At 40.6% G+C, this 13,278-nt stretch overlaps 1 protein-coding gene across 1 annotated transcript; it reads right to left on the bottom strand.

Moving 5' to 3' along the window:
* Positions 1-2,851: 2,851 nt before the first annotated feature.
* Positions 2,852-11,328, bottom strand: asb12a (ankyrin repeat and SOCS box-containing 12a). Its single transcript, XM_043705254.1, has 2 exons — positions 10,249-11,328; positions 2,852-3,635 (listed from the first exon to the last, which is right to left on the bottom strand). Exons 1-2 carry the CDS (start codon positions 11,063-11,065, stop codon positions 3,499-3,501), a joined length of 954 nt encoding a protein of 317 aa, XP_043561189.1. The 5' UTR covers positions 11,066-11,328; the 3' UTR covers positions 2,852-3,498.
* Between the last annotated feature and the right edge of the window lie 1,950 nt (positions 11,329-13,278).

Below are 13,278 nucleotides of genomic sequence, written 5' to 3'. Positions count from 1 at the left end.
CTGATACATCCTTCCTCACTGTCAACAACTCCACTGACTTTCGTATCATCCGTAAACTTGCTCACCCAACCTTCTAGCCCCTCCTCCAGGTCATTTATAAAAATGACAAACAGCAATGGTCCCAAAACAGATCCTTGCGGAACACCGCTAGTAACAGCACTCCAAGATGAACCTGCTGATTATTTATATTTTTAATATCTCAGATTTTCTGCATTAGTAGTATTCTGCTTTTGTATTAATATTTATACTTTTTGCTTAATTCAGTGCTGATATTCTAATTTTTAAAAATCCTAAATGCAGTGAAAATGTTATTTTGATGGTAGGTCTGAATGATAATAAATTATCTACAAAAGTAGCACCTGTCATAATTCAAGTCCATTTATTTGCATAAGATACAGTAATTCAATATTTGAAGTGGATCCTGTATTTTGTAGAATACTTAAGAGCAACATGCCATTTAAAATCATAGGGTCATAAAGACCGGCAGCATGGAAACAGGCCCTTTGACCAAAATATCTGCCCATGCCAACTCCATTTCCCTACACTTGGCCCATATCCTTTTAAACCTTTCTTATCCATGTATTTCTCCACATGCCTTTTAAATGTTGTTAATGCATCCGCTTAAACCTCTTCCGCTGGCAGCTCATTCAATATGCATACCACCCTCTGTGTAACAAAGTTGCTCCTTAGGTTCCCTCTGTTCTTTCCCCTCTAAACTTAAACTGATGCCCTCATTGTCCCTGATTTCCCAACCCTGGGAATAAGACTGAGTTCATTCACTCTATCCATGCCTCTCATGATCTTATACACCTCTAGAAGATCCTCCCTCAGCCTCCTGCGGTCTAAAGAAAAAAATCCTAGCTTATCCAACCTCTCCCTATTAGTCAGACCATTCAATCCTGGCAACATCCTTGTAAATTTCTTTTGCACTCTTTCCAGTTTAATAACATCCTTCCTATAACAAGGTGGCCAAAACTGAACACAATGCTCCAAGTGCAGCATCACCAAAGTCCTGTATAACTGTAACTTAACTTCCCAACTTCTATACTCAGTGCTCTGACTGATGAAGGCCAGTGTGCCAAAAGCCTCCTGCCCTGTCCACCTGTGACTCCACTTTCAGAGAACGATGCACCTGAACTCCAGGATCCCTCTGTTCCACTACACTCCGTAAGACCTGACCATTCATCATGAAACTCCTACCTTAATTTGACTTTCCAAAATGCAACATCTCTATATTATCTATATTAAAGTCCATTTGCCATTTCTCCGCCCACTTCCCCAGCTGATCAAGGTCCTACAGCAATTTTTGATAACCTTCCTCACTGTCCATGATACCGTCTATTTTAATGTCAACAGCTAACTTACTAATCACGCCTTGTACATTGTCTTCCAAACCATTGACATAAATAACAAACATCAATGGGCCCAGCACTGATCCCTAAGGCATTCCACTCATCACAAGTCTCCAGTCTGACAAGCATCCTTCCACTATTACCCTCTGCTTCCTACCATCAAGCCAATTCTGTATCCAATTTGCCAGCTTGCCCTGGATTCCACACAATCTAACATGCCTGAGCAGCTCACCATGTGGAACTTTATCAAAGGCCTTACTGAAGTCCATATAGACTATGTCTACCACCCTGCCCTCATCAACCTTCCTGGTCACTTCATCAAAGAACTCTAACAGCCAGGGTCCCCACAATTTCTTCTCTAGCCTCTAGTTTCTTGGATATATCTGGTCAAGACCCGGGGATTTATCCACCTACATACATTCTAAAACATCCAACACCTCCCCTATTGTGATATGGACTATTCCCAAGGTATCACCACTAACTTCCCCAAGTTCCCAAGTCTTCATGTTTTTCTCCATGATAAACACAGAGGAGAAATATTCATTGAGGAGCTCGCCCATCTCCTGTGGTTCTACACATACATGTCCACTTTGGTCATTGAGGAGCTCTATTCTCTCTCTAGTTATTCTTTTTTTTAATATACTTAAAGTACCTCTTTGGATTCAAACTAATCTTCTCAGCCAAGGCTATCTCATACCCCCTTTTCACCCTCCTGATTTTCTTTTTCAGTAAACTCCTGTATTCCCTATATACCTCCAGGGTTTCCCTTGATTCTAGCTGTCTGTACCTGAGTCATGCCTCCTTTTTTCTGGTCAAAGCCTTAATATCTCTTGTCATCCAGGGTTCCCTATTCTTGCCAACCTTCACCCTCACAGGAACATATAGACCTTGAACTTGAGCTATCTCATTTTTAAAGGTTTCCCACTTGCCAGAGATCCCTTTGCCTGCAAACAAACTACTCCAAATCAACCCCTACTAGCAATTCAAAAGAGGTGATAACATAAACTTCATAACAGTTTGTGATCTTAGCATTTTACCTACTCCACAAACAATAAATATATTAAGGGAGGGGAAGTACTCCATTTCTTTCAATGGAAGTTTTTTTTTTATTTTCTCATTGCTTTCAGACCTTCTGTTTTTTATCCTACCTCATTCAGCAAGTGCCAAGTAGCATTCTGGCATCTAACATAAATCTCAATTAGATTAGATTAGACTACTTACAGTGTGGAAACAGGCCCTTTGGCCCAACACCGCCCCGCCGAAGCGTAACCCACCTATACCCCTACATTTACCCCTTACCTAACACTACGGGCTATTTAGCATGGCCAATTCACCTGACCTGCACATCTTTGGACTGTGGGAGGAAACCGGAGCACCCGGAGGAAACCCACCCAGACACGGGGAGAATGTGCAAACTCCACACAGTCGGTCGCCTGAGGCGGGAATTGAACCCGCGTCTCTGGCGCTGTGAGGCAGCAGTGCTAACCACTGTGCCACCATGCCGCCCACAAATTCTTCATCTGAAAACCTAAACAAGCAGGGCCCATTCACTGAACAATTAAAATTGAGTCAATTAAAATGTCATTAGGCAACTCAATTGTGGTAGGCGTCACAATTCTATTTAAACATGTTTTCAATTGTAGAAGTAAAAAAGCACAAATAAGTAATTGACAAAATTGTTGAATTATTAAATATACTACAATTATTATTTATTAAATAAATTGACGATTAGTTCACATCACATTATCCTTTCTAATATATATTTGCCTGAATATCTTAGGGTTTACTTTGTTGAAGAATGTGTCATGTCTAACAAAATTTTGTTGAACTAATACATGGAATTATTGATATAGCATTGAGTACTATCTTTAAATTAAATTAAGAAATTCTATTGGTAAGAATAAACCTAAATTTCCCTTATCCATAACAGAGAGTTGAAGTTTGAAAATTTCCTGTTATACAACACACAAGACAATTCCAATTGGTAATAATCCAGTTAGTTTCAGAACCATTGAAGTAAAATGCTCTATCTGTGACAGATGTGAAATCACAATTTTAAAATCATACATTTTAAAGAAAGGTTTTTGGCTAAATTGATCTCATCTCTACCAAACACAAACCATATATCCTTCTAAAAACACAACAATCAACTCAGATGGTGTTTCACATAGTCTTTTAGAATTGGGGGTATGTTCAGCTGGTCAATGGAATGCAGTCCACTTGCTTGTTTGAGGTATTTGCGGATGGTTATCCTGGAAAGTGACATCAAGCACCTTGGCTGAGCTGGAATCAAAGATACGTTAGGTCAATTTCTTAGAGCAAAAGTATCAATAGCAATTGTGATGTTTTTTCTCAGTATTCAAACCTAGGTGTTGAATGTAAAGATTTTGATTTTTTTTAGGCATCTGCACCTGGGTTGAGATCTAACATGATCTGAACTTGCATTTCTAGGTTCTGTTCAATAGTACTGGTTGTTGCCATAAGCGTACGGTAGGTATCCAGAGAGAGGTGAATTGTAGTGTGGCACCCAGTATTTCAGTTTCAGTATAACCAGAGCTTTACACAAACTAAAGAATAACTAAGAGTATTGAATTGCCCTTTCCACTGACTTCTGAAGCAGAGGGTTTCAGCGTCACACAATCCATTGAGAGAAAATATTTCTGTTCATATTAAAAGGGCAATCCTCAACTTTAAAACGGTATCCTGCGTTCTAAACTACCCACAAAAAGAAACATTGCTTCCATGTAAACCTTGTCAAGACTATTCAGAATCTTATACATTTCAATTAAGTCACTTCACACTTCCTAAACTCCAGCTCAAAACCTCACAGCCTGTCCAATCTATTCTCATAAGACAAACTGCTCATTCCAGGTATTAATCTAGTCAACCTCCTCTGAACCAGCTCTACACATTTATATCGCTCCTTATATAATGTGACTGCACACAGTACTCAAAATGTTGTCACCAAATCCCCAGATAACTGAAGCACATCATTTTTACTTTTTGTTGAATTCTTCATGTAACAAAAGATAGTTTCCCACTAGCCTTCTTGCTTTATTTGCTTATTAACTTTTTGTGACTTATGCTTAGATCCCTCTGCACCTTAGAATTTGGCAGCCCTTCTCCATTTAAATAATACTCTGCTTTTCATTCTTCCTGCAAAAGTGAATAATTTAATATTTTCCCCTAATATACTTCATGTGCCAGACTTTTGCCCATTTGTTCAAGCTATTCACATTCAGCTTTTTGATTTAATTTAATTTGTTTGTACCAAGATACAATGAAAAGTGTTATCTTGTCAGGGAATAGAAGAGTGTAGAATACAATGTTAGAGCCACAGAGAAGGTGCACAGAACGAGACCAACATTAAAATTTGAGAAGCCCATTCAATATTACTGTATGACTCTAAAAGTTTGATGACAGCAGTGAAGAAGCTGTTCTTGAATCTGTTTGTGCAAATATTCAAACATTTGTATCTTCTGCTTGATGGTAGAGGGTGGAAGAGAGTATAACTGGGGTGGGAAGGGTGATTATGTTGATTGCTTTCCTAAGGCAGTGTGAACTATGGATGGAGTCAATGAGTGGGAGACTAGTTTGTGTTATGGACTGGGATGTGTTCATGACCCTTTGTAGTTTCTTGTGGTCTTGGGAGGAGCAGTTGCCATACCAAGCTTTGATGCATCCAGATACGATGCTTTGTATGGTGCACCTATAAAAATTGGACTTTGTGGACATGCAAAATTTCCTTTCAAAAGTATGGTCATGGGTATCCGCATGGGTCCCAGCTTTGTCTCTTTCTTTTTAGGGTGTGTGGAGCATTCCCTTTTCCATCCCTATTCAGAACAATCCCAGCTCTTCCTCCAGAACATCAATATTTGGTATTGTTTCCTGTTCTCATCTGGATCTTGAAAAATTAATCAGTTTTGTTTCCAATTTTCAACCTTCTCTCATCTCTAACTGGTCTGTCTCTGAATGTTCCCTTCCCTTCCTCGACTTCACTGTTTCTATTTCTAGGTTTAGACTGTCCACGAACATCTGTTATCAGCTCAACAATTCTGACAGTTAACCTCGACTGCACTTTATATCACCCTGCTTCCTGCAGGGATTTAATTCTATTCTCCCAGTTTCTCTGTTTTCATCATGTCTGTTCTGATGTTGCCAGCTTCCACTGGGCTTCTTTCATTATGACTTCCTTTTTCTTCAACCAAGGACTCCATTAAGTCTGATATATCTCCTGTATTTTTGCCCACACCCCTTCACTTCCTTCCCAGAACAATGATATGGTTCCCTTTCTATCCCACTAGTCTCTATATTTAAAGGATCATCTTCCACCATTTCCATCACCTCCAGCAGGATATCACCACAAATAACATAGATTCAGAAATGTACAGCTTGAAAACAGACCCTTCGGTCCAACTCGTCCGTGCAGGACAGATATCCTAACTTAATCTAGTCCCATTTGCCAGCACTTGGCCCATATCCCTCGAAACACTTCCTATTCATATACTCATTCAGATGCCTTTTAGATCCTGTAACTGTACCAGGCTCCATCACTTCCCCCAGCAGCTCATTCTATTAACAACTCACCCTCTGTGTGAAAAAGTTGTCGTTAGGTCCCTTTTATATCTTTCTCCTCTCACCCTAAACCTACGCCCTCTAGTTTTGGACTCCCCTACTCCAGGGAAAAGACTTTGTCTATTTATCCTATCCATGCCCGTCATGATTTTATAAACCTCTATAAGGTCACCCCTCAGCCTCTGACGCTCCAGGGAAAACAGCCCCAGCCTGTTCAGCTTCTCTCTCTCGCTCAAATCCTCTAACCCTGACAACATTCTTGTAAATCTTTTCTGAACCCCTTCAAGTTTCACAACATCCTTCCGATAGGAAGGAGACCAGAATTGCATGCAATATTCCAAAAGTGGCCTAACCAATGTCCTGTACAGCTGCAACATGACCTCCCAACTCCTGTACTCAATGTTCTGGCCAATGGAGGAAAGCATACCAAATGCCTTCTTCACTATCCTATCTACCTGTGAATCTATTTTTGAGGAACCATGAACCTGCACTTCAAGGTGTCTTTATTCAGCAACAGTCTCCAGGACCTTACCATTAAATGTATAAGTCCTGATCTGATTTGCTTTTCCAAAATGCAGCACCTCACATTTATCTAAATTAAATTCCATCTGCCACTCCTCAGCCCATTGGCCCATCTGATTAAGATCCCGCTGTAGTCTGAGGTAACCTTCTTCACTGCAAGCACTACACCTCCAATTTTGGTGCCATCTGCAAACTTACTAAGTATATGTCCTATGTTCACAATCCAGAACATCTTCCCTTCCCCTCCACTATCAGTATTCCACAGGGAGTGTGACCTCTGGGACACGCTGGTCTGCTCCTCCATCACTTCTAACACATCCTCACTCTTGCATGGCACCCTCCCATCTAATCACAGAAGGTGTGATACTCAATCATTCACCTCCTCCCTCCTCACTGTCCAAGGCCCCAAACATACATTCCAGGTGAAGCTGCTTTTCACTTGTCCTTCTTTCAACTTAGTTTCCTGCATTGCTGTTCACAATGAGATCTTCTTTACATTGGCAAGACCAAATGCAGTGACAGTTTTGTAGAGCACTATCACTCTGTCAGTAGGAGTAACCCCGACTTCCCAACTGCTAGCCATGTTAATAAAACATCTTGCTAACATTTCTATCCTGGGCCTGCTGCAATGTTCCAATGAAGCACAATGCAAGCTCAAGCAACAACACCTCATTTTTCTGCTTAAGCACTTCACAATCTTGAGACTTCAGAAACTGGCTGCATGATATCTGTTCTCCATTTTTCTTATATTCCCTTCCTGTCATCCTGCCGCTTATTCCCCCACTTCTCCCACAACCGCGTAATGTTTGTCTTTCTTACTTTGCACTTATTAGAAAGGACCAATTTGCTCCTTTTCATCCCTTAATTTACACCTCCTTTTCGTTCCTTTAGTATTAACAACACCTTTGTCTTTTGCATGGGGCCTCTATGCCATCTATCTTCTTCTTCCTCTATCTCTAACAAAAGAATTAAAAAGGACCTATTTTCCAACATACAATTATGAGATGTGTAGCATGGTCCTACTTTGGTCCAACTCACCCATGCCAACCAGATATCCTAAATTAATAAAGTCCCATTTATCAGCATTTGGCCCAAATCCATCTAAACCCTTCCTATTCATATACCCATCCAGATGCCTTTTAATTGTTGTAATTGTACCAGCCTCCATCACTTCCTCTGGCAGTTCAGTCCATACACTACCACCATCTGTGTGAAAAAGGTGCCCCTTAGGTCCCTTATGTATTTTTCCCCTCTCACCTTAAATCTGTGCTCTCTAGATTTGGACTCCCCTACCTGGGAAAAAGACCTTGTCTATTTACCCTCCATGCCACTCATGATGTTGTAAACTTCTGTAAGGTCATTCCTCAGCCTCCAGGAAAAATAGCTCCAGCCTATTCAACCTCTCCCTATAGTGCAAATCCTCCCACCCCAGCTACATCCTTGTAAATCTTTTCTGCACCCTTTCAAGTTCAACATCATCTTTCCTATAACAGGGAGACCAGAATTAAATGCAGTATTCCAAAAGTGGTCTAACCAATGTCCTCTACAGCTGCAACATGACATCCCAACTCCAATATTCAATATACTGACCAATGAAGGCAAACGTAACAAACACCTTATTCACTACCCTATTTACTGAAACTCCACTTTCAAGGAACTATGGACCTGCGCTCCAAGATCTCTTTTTTCAGCAAAGCTCCCCAGGATCATACCATTAAGTGTATAATTCCTGTCCTGATTTGCCTTTCCAAAATGCAGCATCTTACATTTATCGAAATTAAACTCCTTGTCTGTTGTATTCTGAGATAACCTTCTTCACTGCCCACTAAACCTCCAATTTTGGTGTAATCTCCAAAAGTACCAATCAATTCTCCTATATTCACATCCAAATCATTTATATAAATGGCAAAAGACAATGGACCCAGCATCGATCCTTTCGGCACACCGCTGGTCACAGGCCTCCTTTACGAGAAGCAACCCTCCAGTCCCACACTCTGACCCTACCTTCATGCCAATTTTGTATCCAAATGACTACCTCATCCTGGATTCCATGTGATCTAACCTTGCTAACTAATCTACAATGTGGAACCTTGTTAACTTTTGTGGGGCGGCAGGGTGGCTCAGTGGTTAGCACTGCTGCCTCACAGCACCAGGGTCCTGGGTTCGATTCCTGCCTGTGTGGAGTTTGCGCATTCTCCCTGTGTCTGCGTGGGTTTCCTCCGGGTGCTCCGGTTTCCTCCAACAATCCAAAGATGTGCAGGTCAGGTAAATTGGCCATGTTAAATTGCCCACTGTGTTAGGTGTGTTAGTCAGGAGTAAATATAGTGTAGGGGAATGGGTTTGGGTGGGTTTCTCTTCAGAGGGGCATTGTGGACTTGTTGAGACGAAGGGCCTGTTTCCACACTGTAGAGAATCAAAAAAAAACCTTGCTGAAATCCATATAGAAAATGTTCACCGCACTGCCTTCATCAAACTTCTTTGTCACTTCTTCAAAATCGATAATTTAGTGATTTCCCATGCACAAAGCCATGTTGACTATCCATAATCTGGCTTTGCCTTTCAAAATACAAGTAAATCCTGTCACTCAGAATCCTCTCCAACAATTTACCCACTATTGATGTCAGGTTCACCAGTCTAGAGTTCCCTGGCTTTTCCTTACCACCTTTCTAAATAATGGCACCATATTAGCCACCCTCCAATCTTCCAGCACCTCAACTGTGGCTATTGCTTATATAAATATCTCAGCAAGGGGCCCAGCAATCACTTCCCTAGCTTCCTACAAAGTTCTGGGATACACCTTATCAGGTCCCACAGATTTACCTACCTTTATGCGTTTTAAGACGTATATAGTCACTTCTCAAGATATCAGTATTTATTTCTCAAAGTTGTCTAGCTTTCATATCCTTCTCCACAGCAAATACTGATGCAAAATACTTGTTTAACATCTCACTTTTGTATTCTGAAAAAGATTCATACAGGGCTCAAAATGTTAATGCTATTTCTCTCACTACAGATACTGCCATACCTATCTAGTTTCTGTAGTATTCCCTAAGTTTGATGCAAACTTTCTATGTCTTTTTCACAATTACGTTTCATTGTGTCATCAGCAAATTCAACAATCAAGTCTTCATAGCCCTCATCTAAGTAATTGATATAAATTTTAAGATGTTAAGGCCCCATCACAAATTCTCATGGGACTCCATTTGTCACAGCCTATCAATCAGATAAGGATCTATTTACGCATATTTTCTGCTTTCTTCCCAGACAGCCAATCTTCTGGCTTCTATCTACAGTTCGCAGGAATAACAATATTGGACTCGAAATGCTAACTCTGTTTCCCCCTCCATAGATGCTGCTGGACATAAACTCCTTCAGCATTTTCTGTTTTAATTTCAGCTATCTAGCAGTATTGTGTTTTTACTTAATCTTTAATCCATGCTAATATATTAACTTTGCAACTGAGGGGATTCTATTGTAATTTTTAACAGTTAATACATTCAGAACTACTCTGTACATATGCAAACTTTCAATGATAATTTTGGCTTTGAAAAATCACCACAATCATCTCCACAATACTTAAATTCTGGTTAGTAAGTAGTGACAGTGATTCTTCCTCTTGTTTTTATTGAAATAGTTTTTGTTTGAGTGTCAGAAGATGGATTTTTCTCTTTTATACTAGCTTGCCATTTAATGAGAAAATACACAATGATTTGGTCGTTACTGTTCAATGAATGCACAAGACTTGCTACTTAACAGTATGACTTCTTAATATAAAAAGAGCAATTAAATACATACTTACCTCTGGCTCTGTCTAGAAGTTTAAGCACTTCATTTTGCTTTATATTTTTACTTGCCGACAGATCTGGTAAATAAAGATTTGCTCCAAAGTCTATGAGCAACTGGACATACTCAGTTCCACAGCCATATTTAAAACACATCTCCAGAGCTGTCTTTGGTGATTTAATTCTTGACAGTAGTCTTTCCTCAGTGCTGTTAAAGTCTGGATTGGCTCCATATAACAGAAGAAGACGAAAGCAGTCAAAGTGTCCATAAACCAAAGCAAGGTAGAGAGGACCACTGCAAGCACAGGGGTTGTAGGCCCAATTTGGCATTTTGCAACGAACATTGACTTCTGCTCCATGATCCAGCAGTTCCTTTAAAATCTCCACATCCCCTTCTCTTGCAGCAATCAAAAGAGGTGAACTGTTGTTATAAATACTACCATTAGGATTAGCTCCTGCCCTAAGCAAGGCTTGAACACAATCTAAATGCTTACCACTAACAGCAGTGAACAAAGGTGTTTGAGCTTTCACGTCTAAACTGTCCACCTCAGCACCATGGGCTAGGAGGGCCTCCAGACATTTTAGGTGACCCATACTAGCCGCTAAACGTAGAGGGGTGCCTGGAACACCCCACCCACTTCGACTATTGATAAATCTCCTGTACCTTTCCTGACATAAAAGTTCAGCTAGTAGTTTGTCATCATCGTTAGAGATTGCTTGGTTTAACTGACTTATTTCTCCATTGCCTTCTTCTTCGGTTGGCTGAAACATGGAAAATATCTTCGTAATATCCACAAGGCTCATTTCGATAGGCCACATAATATCCAGTTCCATGTCACTGAAAGATCATCTGCTCAATTGCAGCCACAACCCGACATAATTCACTCCAGTCACTCCTTAAAGTTTGCTGATTTTTAATACAGTCAAAGATGTAAAAGAGCAGGAATGAAGTTAGGCAACAAAATATTCTACTGCCCCTCTACTGATCCAGTAACATGCAGGATTCCCAGATCTACTTTTGTAACCAAATAACCAAAGTCTTAAGCTGATCCAAACTACTTCTTCAGTCTAGTAGCCTATCCAAATATCACAGCAAGTGTGTCTGTACAGAGATGCACAGAACAGGCTAAATTTAGCCCTTACGTCCTTCCTTACTTGGTCAGCCTACCAGTGTGGGTAAATATAGATAGGTAAAAATGTGGGCTTGTGTCTGTTTGAGAAAAAGCATTGAAGGGAATGTAAGAAACTGAAGTATAAAAAAACAAAATTGTCAAATCACAAATAGGTGACATTAAAATATAATTTGTAAAAGCAAAAAGGATGTGGAAACATTGTCATTAACTCTTTAAGTAAAATAACCACATCGGAATTCTTATTAAAACAGGTTTGATAGGCTTATTTAGTGTTAATAGTCTTAGATAGTATAATCACAGGGTTCACTCCCAATCTAACTCAGGAATGCAGCAGTGTGAAAGCTTCTTGGAAAGTGTACTTGCAGTGCTTCTGTTTCATTCACCTCCCTGGCGACAGTTCAAGAATAAGCCAGTCTGTTTGCAACTCTGGTGTTACATTTGATCCTGAGATTGGTTCTGACCTCCTATTTTTAAGATCAGTAATGTCATTGCCTGGCTTTACTGAAATTCCCCTCCTTCATTATCACGAGGCTTAGCTATTCCAGTGCACTCCTGGCCAGTATTCACATTCTACCCTCCGTAACCTCGATGGAATCCATTCTCAGCTGCCAGTGTCTTAACCCTCGGCAATTCCTACTCCACTGGCATTCATCTCTGATATCCATTAGCTCCCCCTGTTTGGAGGCAGTGCCTTCAGTTTCCTGGGTTCCAAGCTCTGGAGTACTCTGCCCATATCTCTCCATCTCATGCTCCTTCTTTTAAACAATCCTCACCAATCTACCTCTTTGAACAAGCTTTTGATTATCTGACATAACATCCTTTACATTACTCAATGTCACACCTTAGTTTATAATGTTCCCATAAAGGTCCTTGTGACATTTCGTTTTCTTCGAGGTACTATGTAAATATAACTTATTGTTCAACTTATGACATTTTACAAAGTCTTCCAGTCTCCAGCTTATTAAAGACCGAACCTATAATGACAGGTATACATTGGGATGCTGTGGAAATATTGATGAAGGGCTTAAAATTCTAATGGGTCATTCCTTGCTGCTCAGGAAATTGCTTGAAAGTTTCCAACTCTAAGCTTGCATTACAGACTTGGGGACAAAGATTACCTTAATAGTTACTCAGGAAATGTTAGACAGATAAAAATTTAGTCAAACGCCTGAATAAATTCATAATTGACACTCCGTCCAATCATTTCTCTGGCTATGTCCCCACCACTAGCACTTTCAACTACTCCCCTACCATGTAACTAACCCCCAACTACCTGATTAGCCTTAAACCACTGGAGTAAATACCCCCTCAACTTGAGCCAACTAGTCCCGACAACCCAAATATCTATCTCAGCCACTTAACTATTTACAGAAAGCGGTCTCATTCTATCAACAAACAGGCAATCTGTGAAAATAATAATAATCCTGCATGTTGCAGAATGCTTCCCTATCAGCTTTCATGTTTCCTTCTTCCTGCAATAGTCAATTTATTTGAATCACCTGGACTATCTCTGACACCTCCCTTTCCTTCCTGCACCTCTCCATCTCCATTAATGACAACCAATTTGACACTGACACTTTTTACAAACCCACTGACTCCCACAGCTACCTGGATTACACCTCTTCCCATCCTATCCCCTGCAAAAATGCTATCCCGTATTCCCAATTCCTCCGCCTCCGCCGTATCTGCCCCCAGGAGGACCAGTTCCACCAGAGAACACACCAGATGGCCTCCTTCTTTAGAGACCGAATTTCCCTTCTCAAATGGTTAAAGATGCCCTCCAATGCATCTCGTCCACATCCTGCCCCCTCCACCCTCAAACTCAGCCCCTCCAACTGTAACAAGGACAGAACCCCCCCCCCCCTCACCTTCCACCCTACCAACCTTCGTATAAACCAAATCATCCGCCAACAT

The sequence above is a fragment of the Chiloscyllium plagiosum genome, chromosome 15, assembly GCF_004010195.1.
Source record: "Chiloscyllium plagiosum isolate BGI_BamShark_2017 chromosome 15, ASM401019v2, whole genome shotgun sequence".
NCBI classification, from domain to species: Eukaryota; Metazoa; Chordata; class Chondrichthyes; order Orectolobiformes; family Hemiscylliidae; genus Chiloscyllium; species Chiloscyllium plagiosum.
Note: the sequence above shows the minus strand (reverse complement) of the source record. Positions and strands in the feature narration are given on the sequence as shown.

Bases quoted from the DNA above. Each gene is read 5' to 3' on its own strand.
- asb12a (XM_043705254.1), bottom strand. From the start codon at position 11,065: ATGGAACTGGATATTATGTGGCCTATCGAAATGAGCCTTGTGGATATT. The intron at 3,636-10,248 runs GTAAGTATGTAT...CTTTGATTCCAG, and splicing joins ACTTCTAGACAGAGCCAGAG to CTCAGCCAAGGTGCTTGATG.